We start from the raw sequence: 21,085 nt of genomic DNA, 5'->3' as shown, positions 1-21,085 counted from the left end.
CGCAGAAAAGAGCTCTCAGAAGACCTACGATCAAGAATTGTTGACTTGCATGAAGCTGGAAAGGGTTACAAAAGTATCTCCAAAAGCCTTGATGTTCATGTGTCCACGGTAAGACAGACTGTCTACAAATGGAGAAAGTTTAGCACTGTTGCTACTCTCCCTAGGCGGGGTCGTCCTGTAAAAATGACTGCAAGAGCACAGCGCAGAATGCTGCATGAGGTAAAGAAGAATCCCAGAGTGTCAGCTAAAGACCTACAGAAATCTCTGGCACATGCTAACATTTTTGTTGACACATCTACAATAAGGAAAACATGAAACAAGAATGGAGTACATGGGAGGACACCATGGAGGAAGCCATTGCTGTCCAAAAAGAATATTGCAGCACGTTTGAAGTTTGCAAAAGAGCAACTGGATGTTCCACAGCACTACTGGCAAAATATACTGTGGACAGATGAAACCAAGATTGAGTTGTTTGGGAAGAACACACAACACTATGTGTGGAGAAAAAAAGGCACAGCACAGCAACATCAAAACCTCATCCCCACTGTAAAACATGGCGGAGGGAGCATCATGGTTTGGGGCTGCTTTGCTGCCTCAGGGCCTGGACGGATTGTTGTCATTGATGGGAAAATGAATTCCAGAGTTTATCAAGACATTTTGCAAGAAATGTACGACCATCTGTCCACCAACTGAAGCTCCGCAGAGGATGGGTGATGCAACAGGACAATGACCCAAAGCATACAAGTAATTCAACAAAACAATGGCTGCAACAGCACAGAATATGCCTTCTGGAGTGGCCCAGTCAGAGTCCTGACCTCAACCCCATTGAAATGCTGTGGCATGACCTTAAGAGAGCGATTCACACCAGACATCCCAAGAATAGTGCTACACTGAAACAGTTTTGTGAAGAGGAGTGGTCCAAAATTACTCCAGATCGTTGTGCAGGTCTGATCTGCAACTACAGGAAATGTTTGGTTGAGGTTATTGCTGCAAAGGAGGGTCAACCAGTTATTAAGTCCAAAGGTTCACATACTTTTTCCTCCTTGCACTGTGAATGTTTACATGTTATGTGCAATTAAACCATGGCAACATCTAATGTTTGTGTAGTATTATGTTCAGCAGACTGTGTTCTTCTATTGTTGTGACTTAGATGACGTTCAGAGCACATTTTATGCCCAATTCATGCAAAACTCCACGTAATCCCAAGGGGTTCACATACTTTTTCTTGCAACTGTATAAGGTATTTATACTTTCTTGTTCCTTTAACATGCTGTATTTTCCAGGACATTGCAATCCTGATATATATTTAATTATTCAGTGAGACTATAGGGGTTGATTTGCTTACTTTGCAAGGGAATAATTCCCAAGGCTTAGTGAATGTGGGGAAGTTTCACTTGCACGTGATTGGATGGTGAAAGTCAGCAGAGCTTCACCTTATTTGCTTGGCTGTAGGAAAAATTCTCTTGCAAAGTGCAACTTCCCTTGCAACGTGAACAACCTATTTGCCTTTAGTAAATGAGTCCCATAGTTTCATTGAATTATATATTTATCAGAAATGTGATGCCCCCGGGAAATACAGCATGATAAAGGACCAACACAGTATAAATACCTACATGAAATGGAAAAAAAATGCCTGTTACCAGAATCTTTGGTCTTAGGGAGGATATTGGTGTTCTTAAAGTACATCCAAAGCCTGAACGTTTTTTATTTTCTTTATTATTACATTTATTACAATGTTGTTTTGATTAGAATAGGGAAGGGTTAAACATTTTTTTGTTCCATTTGTGTTCCATTTGTGAGGTTTTTCTTCTTTTTTTCTTGTACCATAGACTCAACAGGATGAAATATCCCCAAAGTCAGGGATGTCCCTCTTAGACAATTCTCATGTGAACAAGCTTCCCCACTGGAAGATTTCCCCTCTATTCCTGTTTTGGTGTCAAGCCAAAATTTCTTTTTTTTCCTCACTTTAATGGTAATGGTCATTGAGACAAACAGAAAAGACGAATCTCCCCAGCACTACAAACCTATAAAGCAGGCATTATAAAAACCAATCACTCTACTTCATATGATATAAAGGATTTTCATCTTTGTAATTCTGAGAAAAATGGAGAACAAAGCTAAAGTATGATTTTCAGCAAAATAAATATATAAATAATATATAAATATACACACACACAAACATATATATATATATATATATATATATATACATATATACATACACATACATACCGGCGTATAAGACGACCCCCTACTTTTCCTGTTAAAATATAGGGTTTGGGCTATACTCGCCGTATAAGACTACCCCTCTTCCAATGCACACCAAATAAAAATGAAAAAACATCAGATTTGATTTCAATATGGTATGCTATTTCAGTATGGTATTCCAATGATGGGGCACTATTCCTCCCACTGACACTAATGATGGGGCACTATTTCATCCACTGACACCAATGATGGGGAACTATTCCTCCCACTGATACCAATGATGGGACACTATTCCTCCCACTGACACCAATGATGGTGCCCCATCAGTAGTGTCAGTGTGTGAGGAATAGTGTCCCATCATTAGTGTCAGTGGGAGGAATAGTGCCCCATCATTGGTGTCAGTGGGAAGAATAGTGCCCCATCATTAGTCAGTGGGAGGAATAGTGCCCCATCATTGGTGTCAGTGGGAAGAATAGTGTCCCATCATTAGTGTCAGTGGGAGGAATAGCGCTCCATCATTAGTGTCAGTGGGAGGAATAGCACCCCATCATTGGTGTCAGTGGGAGGAATAGCGCCCCATCATTGGTATCAGTGGCAGAAATTGCGCCCCATCATTGGTGTCAGTGGGAGGAATAGCGCCCCATCATTGGTGTCAGTGGCAGGAATTGCGCCCCATCATTGGTGTCAGTGGGAGGAATAGCGCCCCATCATTGGTATCAGTGGAAGGAATAGTGCCCCATCATTGGTGTCAGTTGGAGGAATAGCGCCCCATCATTGGTATCAGTGGGGAGAAAAGTGCCCCATCATTGGTGTCAGTGGGGGAGGAATAGTGCCCCATCATTGGTGTCAGTGGGGGAGGAATAGTGCCCCATCATTGGTGTCAGTGGGGAGAATAGTGCCCCATCATTGGTGTCAGTGGGGGAGGAATACTGCCCCATCATTGGTGTCAGTGGGGAGAATAGTGCCCCATCATTGGTGTCAGTGGGGAGGAGGAATAGTGCCCCATCGTTGGTGTCAGTGGAGGAGGAATAGTGCCCCATCGTTGGTGTCAGTGGAGGAGGAATAGTACCCCATCATTGGTGTCAGTGGGGAGAATAGTGCCCCATCATTGGTGTCAGTGGGAGGAATAGTGCCCCATCATTGGTGTCAGTGGGGAGAATAGTGCCCATTGTTGGTGTCAGTGGGGAGGAGGAATAGTGCCCCATCGTTGGTGTCAGTGGAGGAGGAATAGTGCCCCATCGTTGGTGTCAGTGGGGGAGGAATAGTGCCCCATCGTTAGTGTCAGTGGGGGAGGAATAGTGCCCCATCGTTAGTGTCAGTGGGGGAGAGGAGAGGCTGCTCCTTCTTTCAGTTCGGCCGCTTGATTTTCGCGGGGCCGTTCGGCTCCGCCACCTCCTCGCTGGTGATTGGTCGCCTGTGTGCGCTGGCGCCCAATCACCGGTGAGGAGGCGGAGCCGAGCGGCTGCGCGACCATCGAGCGGCCGAACTGAAAGAAGGAGCAGCCGCGCTTCCTGGACCGGATCGTCATGGGACCGGGACCGGAGCCAGGTAAGGTACAGCAGCCCCTCTGCCCACCCCTGTACTAAGTGTCCGTTGGAGGACACCGCCCCTCGAAAAAGTGCCGCCCTGACACCGGCTCGCCGTATACCGGCGTATAAGACGACCCCCGACTTTTCAGAAGATTTTCACGGGTTGAAAAGTCGTCTTATACGCCGGCAAATACGGTATATATATATATATATATATATATATATATACATATACATATATACACATTACATACACATACATATATACATGCATACACACACACATTATATACAGTGGGGCAAAAAAGTATTTAGTCAGCCACCAATTGTGCAAGTTCTCCCACTTAAAAAGATGAGAGAGGCCTGTAATTGGCATCATAGGTAGACCTCAACTATGAGAGACAAAATGAGAAAACAAATCCAGACAATCACATTGGCTGATTTGGAAAGAATTTATTTGCAAATTATGGTGGAAAATAAGTATTTGGTCACCTACAAACAAGCAAGATTTCTGGCTCTCACAGACCTGTACCTTCTTCTTTAAGAGGCTCCTCTGTCCTGCACTCATTACCTGTATCAATGGCACCTGTTTGAACTTGTTATCAGTATAAAAGACACCTGTCCACAACCTCAAACAGTCACACTCCAAACTCCACTATGGTGAAGACCAAAGAGCTGTCGAAAGACACCAGAAACAAAATTGTAGACCTGCACCAGGCTGGGAAGACTGAATCTGCAATAGGCAAGCAGCTTGGTGTGAACAAATCAACTGTGGGAGCAATAATTAGAAAATGGAAGACATACAAGACCACTGATAATCTCCCTCGATCTGGGGCTCCACGCAAGATCTCACCCCGTGGGGTCAAAATGATCACAAGAACGGTGAGCAAAAATCCCAGGACCACGTGGGGGGACCTAGTGAATGACTTGCAGAGAGCTGGGACCAACATAACAAAGGCTACCATCAGTAACACACTACGCCGCCAGGGACTCAGATCCTGCAGTGCCAGACGTGTCCCCCTGCTTAAGCCAGTACATTTCCGGGCCCGTGTGAAGTTTGCTAGAGAGCATTTGGATGATCCAGAAGAGGATTGGGAGAATGTCATATGGTCAGATGAAACCAAAATAGAACTGTTTGGTAGAAACACAACTCGTCATGTTTGGAGGAGAGAGAATGCTGAGTTGCATCCAAAGAACACCATGCCTTGGGGGTGGCAACATCATGCTTTGGGGCTGTTTCTCCGCAAAGGGACCAGGACGACTGATCCATGTACAGGACCGAATGAATGGGGCCATGTATCGTGAGATTTTGAGTGCAAACCTCCTTCCATCAGCAAGGGCATTGAAGGTGAAACATAGCTGGGTCTTCCAACATGACAATGATCCCAAACATACCGCCCGGGCAATGAAGGAGTGGCTTTGTAAGAAGCATTTCAAGGTCCTGGAGTGGCCTAGCCAGTCTCCAGATCTCAACCCCATAGAAAACTTTTGGAGGGAGTTTAAAGTCCGTGTTGCCCAGCGACAGCCCCAAAACATCACTACTCTAGAGGAGATCTGCATGGAGGAATGGGCCAACATACCAGCAACAGTGTGTGCCAACCTTGTGAAGACTTACAGGAAACGTGTGACCTCTGTCATTGCCAACAAAGGGTATATAACAAAGTATTGAGATGAACTTTTGATATTGACCAAATACTTATTTTCCACCATAATTTGCAAATAAATTCTTTCCAAATCAGCCAATGTGATTGTCTGGATTTTTTTTCTCATTTTGTCTCTCATAGTTGAGGTCTACCTATGATGCCAATTACAGGCCTCTCTCATCTTTGTAAGTGGGAGAACTTGCACAATTGGTGGCTGACTAAATACCTTTTTGCCCCACTGTATATATATATATACACACACACACACACAAATATATATACAGCAAAGGAAATAAGTATTTGCTCCCCTGCTGATTTTGAATGTTTGCCCACTCACAAAGAAACGATCAGTCTAAAAATCGAATGTTCGGTGTATTGTAACACTGAGAGACAGAATAGCTACAAGAAATTCAAAAGAAATGCATGTCTAACAAATGATGCACTGATTTGCATGTTCATGAGGGAAATAAGTATTTGATCCCCTATCATTCAGCAGGATTTCTGGCTACCAGGTGTCTTTCATACAGGTAACAAGCTGAGATTAGAAGTAGTCTCTTAAAGGGAGTGCTGCTAATCTCATGTTGTTACCTGTATAAAAGACACCTGTCCACAGGAGCAATCAATCAGATTCCAAACTCTCCACCATGGCAAAGACCAAAGAGCTGTCCAACTGTCCATCCCAACTGTCAATCATGGTGGTGGAAACATTCTGCTTTGGGGACAGGACAACTGCACCGCATAAAAGGGACGATGGACAGGGCAAATCTTGCGTGAGAACCTTCTTCCCTCAGCCAGGGCATTGAAAATGGGTCGTGGATGGGTGTTTCATCATGACAATGACCCAAAACACACAGCCAAGGCAACAAAGCAGTGGCTCAAGAAGAAGCACATTAACCACTTGCCTACCGGGTACTTATACCCCCTTCTTTACCAGGCCAATTTTCAGCTTTCAGCGCTGTCGCACTTGACAATTGTGCGGTCATGCAAGATTGTACCCATATGAAGTTTTTATCATTTTTTTTCTCACAAAGAGAGCTTTCTTTTGGTGGTATTTAATCTTTGCTGGGCGCTTTACTTTTTGCGCTATAAACAAATAAATGTAAACAATGTGAAAAAAAAATTTGTTTCTATTATAATATTTTTCAAACAGGTAATTTTTCTCCTTCACTGATGTGCGTTGATGAGGCAGCACTGATGGGCACTAATAGGCGTCACTGATGGGCACTGATATGAGGCACTGATGGCACTGATAGGCAGCACTATTGAGGTGGCACGCATAGGTGGCACTGATAGGCAGCACTAATGAGCTGTCACGGATAGGCGGCACTGATAGGTGGCACTGATAGGCGGCACTGATGATGGGTACTGATAGACAGCACTGATAGGTGGCACTGACTGGCATCACTGCTGGGCACTGACTGGCGGCACTGCTAGGCATTGACTGGCGCAACTGCTGGGCACTGACTGGCACAACCGCTGGGCACTGACTGGCAGCACTGCTGGGCTGCATTGATGGGCACTTGTGGGTGGCACTGGTGGGCGGCACTGCTGAGCACAGGTAGGTGGCACTGCTGGGTGGCACTGGTGGGTACAGGTGGGTGCACTGCTGGGCACAGGTGGGCAGAGCTGGTGGGTGGCGCTGCTGGGTACCGATCATCAGGGCACTGATCATCAGTGCCCTGATGATCGGTGCCAATCCCTGCTCTGACAACTGCCGGTTCTCGGCAGTACTTTCCTCACGCTCTGACAGCGTGAGGAAAGTGAAGCCGAGAACCAGCAATTGCATTTCCCGGTGATCAGCGTGTCATTGGACACAGCGATCATGGAGATCTCCGGGTGCGCGCCCGTGGGGGCGCGCAGGAGAGCGTATTCTGGGAGGACGTCATATGATGCCCTCACAGAACTGGCTGGCCGCGGTGTAGCCATCATTCGGCTATATGCGGTTGGCAAGTAGACTAAGGTCTGGAGACTGGCTAGGCCACACCACGACCTTAACTGATTGAAAATCTGTGGAGGGAGCTGAAAGTTCGAGTTGCTAAATGTCAGCCACCAAACCTTAATGACTTGGAGAGGATCTGCCAAGAGGAGTGGGTCAAATCCCTCCTGAGATGTGTGCAAACCTGGTGGCCAACAAAAGGAAATGTTTGACCTCTATGATTGCCAACAATGGATTTGCCACCAAGCCAAGTCATGTCTTGTGAAAGGGATCAAATACTTATTCCCCTCATGAACATGCAAATCAGTGCATAATTTGTTAGACATGCATTTCTTTAGAATTTTTTGTTGCTATTCTGTCTCAGTGATACAATACATCTACCATTCGATTTTTAGACTGATCATTTCTTTGTGAGTGGGCAAACATTCAAAATCAGCAGGAGATCAAATAATTATTTCCTTCACTGTATATACACACACACAAATATATATATATATATATATAAACACACACACACATTATATATATATATATATATATATATATACACACACACACACATACATATTCACATATGTATATACACATATATATTATATATATATATATATATATATATATATATATATATATATATATATATGCACGCATTGTTTGTCTAAGTATGTTTTAATAAAAGTCTGCATGCATTTTAACATTTTAAAAATAAAAAGTAACACCCGTTTGCAACCAGGGACATTAATAGCACTGAGCCCATTTAGATGTAAAGTAAGTATATTTTTGTAACTTAATGAGGTATAACAATTTGGAGCTGACCGTATTTCAGAACAGGCCAGACAAATGTCTTCCATAGAGCATGCATAAAATATAAGCTAATAAACCACACTTAGAATATATTTTTTCCTATTAAGCTCAACTGCAAATTACTATTTTTTGCTAAAGTGTCAAAAAGCCAGTTAGAATCAAAACTAAGTTTTGATAGCCTGACCAACACATTGGCCTTTCAACCTTTTCAAGTTGAGAAACCACTGTGTGTATGGTAAGTAAAGTAATGAGAGAGAAGATTATAAGAGGGGTCGTAGACTAAAATGCCACTGGATCATGGCCACATTTTCACCTAGTATCCCTAAGATCATCACATACTAGTTTAGTTAGCATGGATACAGGGGCGGACTGACAACTCATGGGGCCCCCGGGCAATAGGGGATCATGGGGCCCCTGTGTCCTTGCCCAAACTCAAAAAAGCCTATGAAAAAGGTACCAGGGGCATCTCATGGGGCCCTCTACTGACCCCGGGCCCTCGGGCAGTGCCTGAGTTTCCAAATGGTCAGTCCGCCCCTGCATTTTGAGTTCTGAAAGGAAACTGCAGCCTTTATTGAAAACTCATGCAAGGGCAGGAAGAGCTTACAGTGTCCATATAGACGGTGACTCCGGTTGGAACATAATCCAAGAACCCAATTTTGCAAGTCAAAAGTCTAAAAGAGTTTACAATGTAACTATATATATTTCAGGCTCATAAAACATTTGCCATGTAATCAAAACAAATTATTGGCGCACTGGGGTCAGCATAAATATTAACATTTATATCCAACAATGAAAAGTAGTTAGGGAATATCTAATGATGCCTAAAAAAAAAATTGGTGATTTGGCCTATTTGAGTGAGGAATCATTAAACTGGAATGTTTTTTTTGCCAGCCAATCACTATTGTTTTCATTCCTGGAGAGGCAGGTGGATAATGTCACGATTTCCATCTTGACCAATCAGAGGAAGCCTTGTATTCAATGATGAATAAAAAACTTCTCCTAAATGGCAGCACTCAGCTCAATGCTGCTGAATTCCTGCAGCAGACGGGAAGTTGCCCATACTGTTGCCGCACCACAGCGCCGCTTGCTCTATATAGCTAATGCTACTACAGTATATTTGAGCACAAGCAGCCAACACATCTTTTTGTAATGGAAAACGTTTGTTTGGGCCAGTGATCATAAATATAAATTCTACTTTAAAACATGCCTAAAAGTACACATACTTACCTTAGTTCCATCGATCTGACACCTGCATGGTCCCTTGCTGGCATCTTCTCCCCTGGTTCTGGTCTTCAGCCATTTTGATTGGCTAGCACAAAATGACGCCATTTCTGCATACTTCAGAGTGCAGTCTTACCGGCACACTGGTCCTCTTCCTGTGAGCACAGAGCATCAAGGGCATCAAGGGCCCAACCTTTTCCTATGAACTCATAGGAGAATGCTGCAGAGAGAAGCACCACATCATTGCCAGCTCAAACCTCAAAGAAGGGTCGCTACAGAGGGAGAGCCTGTAGAATTATAAACTAGACTTGTGTGTTTCATTTTGTTACTATTCATTTGGAGATTTGGATGTAAATGAATCTTGGAATGGACATACTAATGAATGTCAACTAATCTGAAAAAAGCGAAATGATATCAAGGAATGCATCTGTTTCACTTGGTTGATGTCGCTTGATTGGATGGTAGTTCAGGCCCATTGGGAAATTAACTCAATTTTCAAATTAGTTCAATAATTTGGATTCGGATAACAAATGGATCCGAACTTCATTCTATTCGTTAATTTGAATATATATGTGACACCAGTCAATACTGTCCAAACAGCTTATGCCATTTCTCTTGGTGGGTTGGACTAGCATCCGAAAATATTGAATCTTTTCGATTCAAATCTGTCTGACTCAATAACACGAGGGGCGTCCAAGTCAAAACGGAACTTTTGATTTTATGTAATAAAAGAACAAATTTCAAGTAGTGGAAACTACATATATTTTTTATATACTCCCCTGCTACATTTATACACTTATTCCTGTATTTAACTAAAATTAATTAATTAAAAGATTTGACAGTACATCTGAACCATCCTAGGACAGTCGGCTTCACTTCATCATTGTGCTCGCCATTCCAAGAGAAAGATTTGTCTCTTGTGCAATTTCACAACAGGTTATGCCTCAATTATCCAGGAATAGGCGTTCCATGAATGATTGCTGTGGGTTGGGAACCACCACAGCCGGGATCGTCATTGACAGATGTACAACCATCTTTGAAATGTTTACACCATTCATCACTGTACTGTGCTTGACGTTTTGGTAGATATCCATGAGTGTAATGCCTTTGTTCACAAGAAATTTCATCACCACATGTTGTTGATGAACTAACACTTTTGTCTGCACTAACACTTTTGTCTGCCATCTTGATTACTGCTCTCTGGACTGGTCTGCGACATGTGTACCACTTATCAGTAATAGGACACATTTGACAGTTACTACTGTGTGTAGTACCACCATGTTAACAGCCCTTTTTTTACCTGTAAAATAAAAGTCCCAGTTTGACTTGAATGTCCCTTGCATATCGAATATATAGGAATCTTCCAGAAAAACTGCAATATTTCTCGAATCCACCCAGACCAACAAATATATGAAACAATTGCACAAGATATGAACCGAATTCTGAAAACAAATCAGTTCAACGCAATAACTATGAAGAAATGAAATTCTTCAATGAACAAATGCATCTAAAACTAATTGAAAAGAAAATTTCCGATATGCAGATGCCTATTATAAACAAACACAGAATCATAAAATAACTGAATCTATAAAATGAGTGGCTCTTCTATTAGTGGCTTAAGATCGAATAGAGATATATGCATTGGAAGAAAGGTAGCCAGCAGAGAGTTGAAACTGAATAATAATGCTGGTTATCTCAAAACAATTACTAGTACAAGTTATCACTAAAAAGTTAGTTACCAAAGAAATGTTCCAATAAATACAACACTTCTATTATACCAACATCATTGCGCCAATGTAATAAAGAGAGGAAATACACTCACTGGATGCTGCTATTATTAAAAAACTCAAAATAATAATAAAAATGTGAAAAATATACAAATCACAAATAATAGCGAAAACCAAATCACACAACTAAATATAACCACCACCAAATTAGTGCATATTAATAGTGCAAACAAAAAATCAATAAATAGGGAATCTCAATATAGTCCATTCAGAAAAGTCCATATAAACATGATCCTCAGTAAATGAAGTAATGAGATCCTCCTTCATGAGCAATGTGGTATTCGGTGATCAAAAACACCCCATCAAAATGCACACTCACCATGTGCTAGTAATTAACCAGCATGTCAGTATATATCCAGCATTCACCAAACAGACTTCAAAAGACGATCCTCATGTGTTGGTAATTACTCAGCATACTACTGTGTATCCAGCATATCACCAAACAAACTCCAGAGAAGATCCTCTCATATCCAGATTAGCACATGTGGGTAAAGAAAATACTCGCCATAGTGCAGTATCATCCAACAAATTTATTGCCAAACAAACCCCCCTTAAAATCACACTCACAATGAGCAAATAAAAACAAGGCGTTTTGTTATATCAGAGCTCCAGTCTCTGCATCCTGTGTCTCACCAGCCAGCCCGCATTCAAGATGGTAATAGTGCGATCACGTGATCTGGACAACCTGACGCGTTTCGTCCAATGACTTCTTCCGAGGGATGGGGTGTTTTTGAGCACTGAATACCACATTGCTTATGAAGGAGGATCTCATTACTTCATTTACTGAGGATCATGTTTATATGGACTTTTCTGAATGGACTATATTGAGATTCCCTATTTATTGATTTTTTGTTTGCACTATTAATATGCACTTATTTGGTGGTGATTATATTTAGTTGTGTGATTTGGTTTGCGCTATTATTTGTGATTTGTATATTTTTCACATTTTTATTACTAGTACAAGTTAGTTAAAAGAAACTTCAACTTACATTTGTTTGTATGCATTAATCACATTTTTATAATACAAAATCAAAAACTTCTGAATTTATGTTGTTGAGAACAATGATACAACTTGATAGATGAAGTCTTAAACATCCCAGAAGTCTTATACTCTGTTTTTCTTGATTTCTAATAAGTGTTTCCTATTTTCTTTGCAGGTTTCGGAATGACCACACCAGCCACTGTCACCGGAAAAGTGGTCCTTATCTTCTATGGCCTTTTTGGATGTGCTGGAACCATATTGTTCTTTAACCTCTTCTTGGAAAGGATAATATCTCTTTTGGCTTTTGTCATGAAAGCTTGCCATGAAAGACGGTTACGACGAAATGGGCTTCTACCTCCGACTGTCCGTCGGGGGTCATCTGTCTCCGAAGTGGACAGTCTAGTAGGCTGGAAGCCATCTGTGTACCACGTCATGCTAATTCTGGGAATTTTTGCTATCATCCTCTCTTGCTGTGCATCAGTCATGTACACCCCAGTGGAGGGCTGGAACTACATAGACTCTTTGTATTACTGTTTTGTCACTTTTAGCACCATTGGATTTGGAGATCTAGTAAGCAGCCAAAACGCAGTGTACAAATATCAGGGATTATACAGGTTTGGAAATTTCATGTGTATACTGTTGGGAGTTTGTTGCATTTACTCTCTTTTTAACGTCATATCGATTGTAATCAAGCAAGTTTTAAACTGGATTCTAAAAAAATGTAGGTGCCGATGCTGTAACAAGTGCCATAAATCCAATGCCCGACTTGGGCGCCGCAATGCCATCACTCCCGGAGCTCGTTTCCGCAGGAACCAATTGTCGATGGAGACCGATGGCAACTATGACAGCGATACGGAAGGCAGGAGGCTATCGGGGGAAATGATCTCAATGAGGGACCTTACGGCGTCCAATAAGGTTTCTCTTGCCATACTGCAAAAGCAGTTATCTGAAACAGCCAATGGTTACCCTAGAACTGTGTGCATCAATACACGACAAAATGGCTTCTCAGGAGGGGTTGGAGCTTTAGCCATCATGAACAATAGGTTGGCAGAAACAAGTGATTCTAGGTAGAGTCTTTTCAAATTCCTATATTTTCAGTATACTTTTTTCAATAAAAGTTGTCAAACTCATAGTAATTTTCCTGAATGTGAACATCTACCAAGCCACCCATTCAAATCTCACTGCAACAACTGATCCCATTTTCATCAGCATGTAATCACATCTCATGTGTATGATGAAACATGTGCTTTATAGTTCTCAGGAAAATATAAAGGACCTTGTACATTATGGTGTCTGAAAGAGGAACTGTTTGTGTTGCTATAGCAAGCAATCAAGTGGTTGCTGCATAAAAAAAATAAATCTAAAAATAACAATTGAGGCCTAATTAGAATGAATTACACAGCACTTCTGTTCAGTGCCTCATGCAGTTGTGATGTCAAAGTGTAAATTGTCTGAAATTAAATGTCATGTCATGCTTATAGCAACCAAAAAGCACAGAAAGTTCCACTTTCAGATATTTTGACAAAGGGCACTATATAGAGTTATAATAAAAAGGGCAACCATGGCATCTTTAGACGTGCAGGCACCAAGCTCCTATTAAAAGCAAATAACGAGAGTGCAGAATTGACTTACCTCCCCTCAGGGATCCTTCAGCTGCCAGCAACTTCTGTATCTCAGGAAGTTTTAGACCAGCCATTCTCAACCAGGGTAGAACCTTGAGGCTCCTCCAGAAGTCACTAGGGGATCCTTGAGGTGTGGTGGAATTACCTCCCATTTGATGGTGCCTTCATTCTTATTTTTTCTTAATTAATTCTAAGGCCAGTTCTACTTGGCAGAGCCAACTGCCAGACTGGCCTTAGCTGTTTGTAATGGAGTCATTCAGAACAACACTCTAAGGAGGGATTCGTAACTATTGGCCACCAATGTAAGTAGCATTTTTTCCAGTGACCACCAATATAAGGGGATTTCTTTCCAGTGACCTCCAAATGTAAGGGGCATTATTCCCATTGGCCATCAATGTAAGGGGCATTTTTCCACTGACCACCAATATAAGTAGCATTTTTCCACTGACTACCAATGTAAGGGGCATTCTTCTCATTGGCCACCAATGTAAGCGGCATTCTTCCCACTAAACACCAATGTAAGGGGCATTCTTCCCATTGGCCACCATTGTAGGGGCATTTTCCCACTGACCTCCAAAAGGGGTTCCCTGAGGACTAAAAGATATTTCAAGGGCTCCTCTGGAGTAAAAAGTTTGAGAAAGACTGTTTTAGACTTTAAAAATAATTTTTGGACTTAAAGCTGCTTAAAATGGTTTAGCAAGGTGCAATGACCAAAGTAACAGCAGCGTTTTTTTAATACAAAGGTCAGTTAATACAGGTCTGTTGTCCTGCAGCTCACAAGCACAATCAATAGTTTTTCTCCAACTGTCAATTTCCTTTAAAATCTAATTAAACAGAAAATTATAGCTCTTATATAAAGTGAAACTCCACATCACAAGCATGTTAACAACAGGGTGGATTTGATTTAAATCAAACTGATTTAAATCACGATTTAAATCACAATTTAAATCACTAGTCAGTAAGGCTTGATTTAAATCCTAGTTTTCTGCATAAAGACTAATTCTTGCTGGTATAACTTTAATATGCAAGTAGATGAAGATTTTTAGAATAAGAACTTTTCATATTAGTTTTTTTATCCCCAGTTTAATAGGTTAATCATTCATATTTGGACAACTTTTCTGTTGTATTTAGGAAGGAGAAAAATAATCATTACCTTAATAATAACAATTTAAATAGATTTATTCACTGAAACAATAACTTTCCAGCATATGTGATTTGCTTAAACATCCATGTTTGTTAACTAATTTAACTAAACAAAATATATATATTTTAAGAAACTTAGACTGTCAGCCCCTTCCTCCTCACACTGAGTTTCACTTTCTTCTTGTGCAGATCTATTCCACTCCAAACAATCAGAAAAATATTGTTTCTATTCTATTCACTGAACTTCTTGAAACTTATCACTGAAGGGGTTGATTCTGTATTCATAGGTTTGTAGAAGTTAGGATGAAGGTCTTTTTCTTAACTCTGTTCATGTTATAACATTTTTGCTGTGAAGAAGAGGCATGTGATCTCCGCTGAGTCAAATTCAGTTTTGAGAACTGCAAAAGTAAACCAAACATCTGTGATAATATCTTGTAGGCAGAGAAACTGCCCAATAATCTTACAAAAACCTCTGGAAGAGCATGACATTGTGAATGGAGTCATGGAATTTATTTACCAAAACAATTAAACATATACAGCCTTATTCTACATAATTAAAAAACTAATCTTTATTTCATGATGGAATAACCTTTGGATGGTAATATATTTTCCTCAAAAAGCATTTTATTTAAAAAAAACTCCGATTTAAATAAAAAAAATCAGATTTAAATTAAAAAAATCTGATTTTTTTTATTTTTTTTTAAAAAATCATTGATTTTAATCCACCCTGGTTAACAAACATATGATAGACTAAATGAGACAGCCTGTTTTCTATAATCACACAATTTCAATTGTGAAAAAAAAAATCTAAATCTCAAAATCCCTGCAGATGTACAGACATTTGACAAGTATTTCAACAAAGAAAAGCTGTGAGCCAATCACACAAGCAGGAACTGGGGTTTTTGAGGGTGCCATGCAAGAGTACGTAGAGCCACAATGTCCCCATTATCGGAATTTCTACCATATTAGAAAATTCTGGCTGGTTATAGATTCATTTTTCATAACCTAGATTGCAAAATAGTTTGTGTATTTATTATATATTGTTTATTAATTTTTGCCTTTTTTTCAGCAAAAGTGAAGTTTTCCTGTCTATGCAGATGGTAAATGAGCCCATTTTCAATGAACCGACTTTTTAAAGGGAATGTTTTTTTGTGACTGGTTATTCAGAGCAAACCTAAAAATAGTTTTTGATTGGATATGAACAACTTTTCTTATGGCGCTATAATTTATCTCTAGTGATCTTTATGTCAAATATTGTGCTGAATGTTTGCTGTGGGAAAATCAACTACAAGATAAACCTCTTAGAGAAAGTATATTGTTATTTAGTTGAGGAACTTATATAGCGCCGTCAATTTACACATATATATATTGTACATTCACATCAGTCCCTAACCCTCAAGGGGCGTACAATCTAAGGTCCCTAACTTACATTCATACATACACATACTAAGGCCAATTTAGACAGGATCCAATTAACTTACCAGCATGTCTTTGGAGTGTGGGAGGAAACTGGAGTACCTGGAGGAAACCCACGCAGGCACAGGGAGAACATGCAAACTCCAGGCAGGTGGTGCCATGGTTGGGATTCGAACCAATGACCCTAGTACTGTCAGGTGGAAGTGCTAACCATTTAGCCACTGTCCTGCCCATTCACATTTCACATTTGCTGTCCTGTTCTAGTAAACAGGAAGTGTGGTGCGTGTATTAAATCACCAAATATGACTGTCCCCCATGTACTTAGATAGTTCAAAGACTTAAGGCTGAAATTTAGGTTTGGCAATTTTTAACATAGTTGCATTGGTCCAGCTTGGGCTAATATAAGTATATATGTGACATACCTATGGGATCCCCGTGGAAATTGGAAATCACTGTAGTAGGCACCTCTACTATAGTAAACTCAAAAGCAAAGACTCCTATGTGAAAAGCAAGGCAGCATTCAGCAAGTGTTTCAAATCCTCAAGTCAACAAATATGCATATTTCTGGAGATAGCACCACACTTTTTCCAGACTACTACTATAGTGATTGCCACTAACTTCTAGGTCCCATGCAGATGCCATGCTGCTTACTGAACACAGGAGGTTACTTGCTCGGCATAGCTGTCATTCAGAGAACACTTTGTATTCTCTCAATGAATGCAAAGTGTCCTCTAATTGGATGGTGTGGAGATCATGACATCATCAACCCACCTCTTCACTTCATCCAGTTAAAGAATGCTCTTCATTTATTAAGAAAATTCCCTTAATGGCACCTGTGCACTGGATCCAGAAGCTAATGGAGATCATTGTAGTGGCGATGCCTATTACAGTGACTTCCATTGGGATCCCACAGGTATGACACATGCATATATATATATATATATATATTGATCCAAGCTGTACAAATTGCCATACATTCAGCTCTAACCAAGAGCAAGATGTTTAAAACCTTAAAGTCAGCTTATATACCTTAACACAAGATTAGATTGTCCTTCCCTTATGTCGTATTCCAATCACTCATACCATATAAAATAAACTAAACTTACCATAATTTCTGTCCAAATACATTGACAAAGCTAGTACAAGGTGTGACAATTTAATTCCCAGAATGGACTGTAAAAAAAAAAAATGTCTGCCTACCAATACACTAGCAGCTGTTGTCACCTTCAAAGTAGTCCTATTGTGAAGCAACACGTTTCTCTAGCTGACTGTGCCTCTGCCTGTAATTTATTTTCCAGAACAGTGCTCAGTATCTTTGTCGAGGTGTAATGGATGTCTGGAAGGACATCAAATCTGTGTCCTTTTAAGGCATTTTTGCATTTTAGAAACAGCCAAAAGTTGCAAAGTGCTAAGTCAGGGGTATAAGGTGGTTAGTCACCTTTTTGGAATGGATTTCTGGGCCAGAAACTCTGGAACACTTTATGCATCATGTGCAGGAGCATTGTCATGGAGGAAAAGCCACTTGTCAGGCAAGAGTACCGGTGTTTTCCTCTGAACAGATTGCCGGAACCTTTTCATTTTCCACACTTGCATCTGTCCTTTGTGTTTTTGGATGCTCATTTCTTGTGTCATTGTAGACATCCTCCCACCCTTCCTTAAACCACCTATGCCATGCAAAAACACTAGATTTCTTCATGGAATGTTCACCATAAGCCTGTTGTAACCGAGCTAAAGTTTCACTCGCACATTTGCCAATGTTCACGCAAAAGTTGATGTTAATCTGCAGCTCCATATTCCTGTCACTCATTTTCCACCAACAGTGCAACGCATGGCTGTTTGTCTGCCCACCGTAGTGCTATGCCGTGGGTATTCTATGAATTAAATTGTCACACTTTGTATTATGTACTGTAAGGTCAAAGGGTTGTGGACACCTGATCATCACAATGTATGAGCTTGCCCTCCTTTTTTGAAACTACCTTAGCCCCCACTCTGAGAAAGTTTCCACAAAATGTTGAAGTGTGTCTGTGGGAATTTGAGCCCATTCAAATAAAGGAGTATTTGTGAGGTCAGGCACTGATTTTGAATGAGGAGACCTGACGCACAACCAGCTTTCCAGTTCATCCCAAAGATGTTCAGTAGGGTTGAGGTCAGGGCTCTGTGAATGTCTCTCTGGTTCCTCCACACCAAACTCATCAACCCATGTCTTTATGGAGTTGGCTTAGTGCACAGAGGCCCAGTCATGGTAGAACAGAAAAGGGTCTTCATCAAACTGTTGCCATATGACTTGAAGTGCACAGTGGTGTAAACTGCCTTTGTGTGCTATAGCATTAGGCTCCTTTTACACTGACAGTACGATCGGGTCTGCCTGTCAGTTTTACAGGCGGACCGATCGGACCATCCATAGACCTCCGTGGACTGGTGATATATCAAAAATAGTGCTGCGCTAGTCCCATCATAATACCTATGATCCTAGACATCATAAAATATTCCACATGCTATAACTGATATAATACTAATTTAATAACTTTATATATTCCTCTGCATGTATATGTATATAGTGCCAATATAAAATGTCCCAATGTCAAATCATAACGTCCAAATATAACTCCAGTCGTGAACTATAAACCGTGCTTTAAAAGCAAAGCTTCACCTCTGTGTAAAAATATTCAGCATGAATTCCAGTGCCAAACCAACACCAGGTGAGCTCTCACCTTAACCTCTTGGCGCCTGTGCCTCCTGGCCTTTTAAGAGTTTCAGAAGCCGGGAGGCGGGGTGGCGTTTTAGGGTCATGTGACCGCCATGATTTGCCATCATGGTGGTCACATGATCGGAAAAGGTCCCGATCGAAAGCTCTCAGCACATATGTATTTTCTATTTGCACGCAAATATGCGGCCGCTCGATGTCAAGGCCCAGACCCCTAGAGGCAGCATTTTTGCGTGTGATCAGTGTCAAGGGGTTAAAAATATGACATCCCACCAAATGTTCAACAGCGCTTTTTGGTCCTACCAACGGGACTGAAATCGATTCCTCCTCTCCAGTTAAGATTTCAATGTTTCATGCATATTTCCTCCTCTCAGCTCTGCTCCATAACATGTATAAATTTGCAAATAGTGCCTTATCCTTAATATATTTTATTAATAAAACCAATAAACATATTGCACGCACATGTGTAGGGTGCCAGTCCGCACCGAGGTATACATTCAAAGATAGATGTTGCAATGTTCGTACTTGCCTCTGTCAGAGATCCGGGTATGACCAGAAATGTGTGGACTGACACAGAGAAGTAACAGGCTTCAGGAATGATATAATAACAATATAATTTATTATTAGCCACCCAAATATACAACGCACAGTAAACAAACCAACCTTCCACTAATCTTAGTATGTGCAGGAACACAGGCGTAGTCAGGGCTGGAGAGGTGGAATGGTCAGGCCGGCCATATGGTTCTGTTAACGACCGTCTGGTGGTACCTCTAGCAGTCCTCAGGACAGGATTCCCCAGGGCGCGGAGTTTAAGTCCCAGTCTGCTTATTCACCAGGGCCCCTGATGGTGGGGATGGACTTGGAGCAGACAGGAACCAGGTCGCGGCCCCTGAGTACACGTGCTCGTGGTAGAGGGATCCGCCAGAGGTATATACTGATGTGAAGAGGCAGAAGGTGTGAGCAGGGATGGCTGGATCCGTGCAGGATGGATGGATGGATCGTCTGGGTAGCGTAAGGCGTAGTCAGACAGGCCAGGTCAGCAACGTGCGGGCAGTGAGGTACCGAAGGAGCAGGCAGAGAATGGTCAGGGTCACAAGCCGGGTTCAGTAACTCACGGGCAGCATGGTACAGAGGGTCAGGCAGAAGGATGGTCAGGCAAGCCAGGGGTTAAACAGGAGACGGTCAGCAACAATGCAGAGGTCGGCAACAGAAGATAGGCAGAGGAACAGGAACACAGGATACCAGGTTCAGGGGCTCATGGGAAACAACACCAAGGCACTGACTGCAGGCCTGGCCATTCCTTAAATACACCTCCTGCAATCAGCCTCAGGTGATGGTTTGATTGCAGGAGTGGGCTTCTGGCTGCTGAAAGCACCCGCTGGCCAGCCCTGGTACTGCAGCCCACATGGCAGGTGAGTCCCACCACCAGTGGTGAATCCATTCCTGACAGCCTCTGTGTGCTATTCAGATCACTAAGCCACGTTCTGTATTGACGTGGTGACGTAATCCAAGCCCCGGCACGTTTTGTCACCGGGCACATGACTTTTTCAAGCGGAATGATAGGTCACGTGCACTGCGACGAAACATGTCAGTGCTGTTGACCGAACACTTGGTGGGAGGTCATATTTTTAAGGTGAGAGCTTAACTGGTGATGGTTTAGCACTGGAATTCATGCAGAATATTTTTACACGGAGGTGAAGCTTTGGTTTTGAAGCACGGTTTATAGTTTATGACTGCATTTATATTTGGACGTTATGATTTGATATAGAGACATTTTTATTGGCACTATATACATGCATTGATTTACATGCACAGGAATATAGGAAGTTATTGAATTAGTATTATATCAGATACAGCATGTGGAATATTTTATGATGTCTAGGATCATAGGTATTATGATGGGACTAGCGCAGCACTATTTTTGATATATTGATGTTTTGCTTGACTAGTATGAGAGGTCATTGAGTGCACTGCGGCTGGACATTATCCATATTTTATTATATTTTTATATTCTATATCACGATATATTACAGATCACATATGGTGTATGGACTGGCGGGTGTCAGCAGACAAATGTCCGCTGACACCCG

The 21,085-nt window shown here is 41.5% G+C and overlaps 1 protein-coding gene across 4 annotated transcripts in view; it reads left to right on the top strand.

The window, feature by feature from the left end:
- KCNK12 (potassium two pore domain channel subfamily K member 12) overlaps positions 1 to 21,085 on the top strand; it is a 238,918-nt gene that overhangs the window by 181,580 nt on the left and 36,253 nt on the right. For 2 of the 4 annotated variants that reach the window (XM_089676430.1, XM_089676429.1), the window contains one exon: positions 12,286 to 13,177. In XM_089676430.1, coding sequence (XP_089532556.1) covers positions 12,286 to 13,177 — 892 coding nt within the window. Of the gene's footprint in view, positions 1 to 12,285; positions 13,182 to 21,085 lie in introns of those variants that run through there. The other 2 variants (XM_089676432.1, XM_089676431.1) reach the window with 2 other exon arrangements.

This window comes from Staurois parvus, unplaced genomic scaffold (assembly GCF_062004578.1).
Source record: "Staurois parvus isolate SC_StPar_1 unplaced genomic scaffold, SC_StPar_1.0 ptg000169l, whole genome shotgun sequence".
Lineage (NCBI taxonomy): Eukaryota > Metazoa > Chordata > Amphibia > Anura > Ranidae > Staurois > Staurois parvus.
This window is presented reverse-complemented; position numbering and strand designations above follow the sequence as displayed.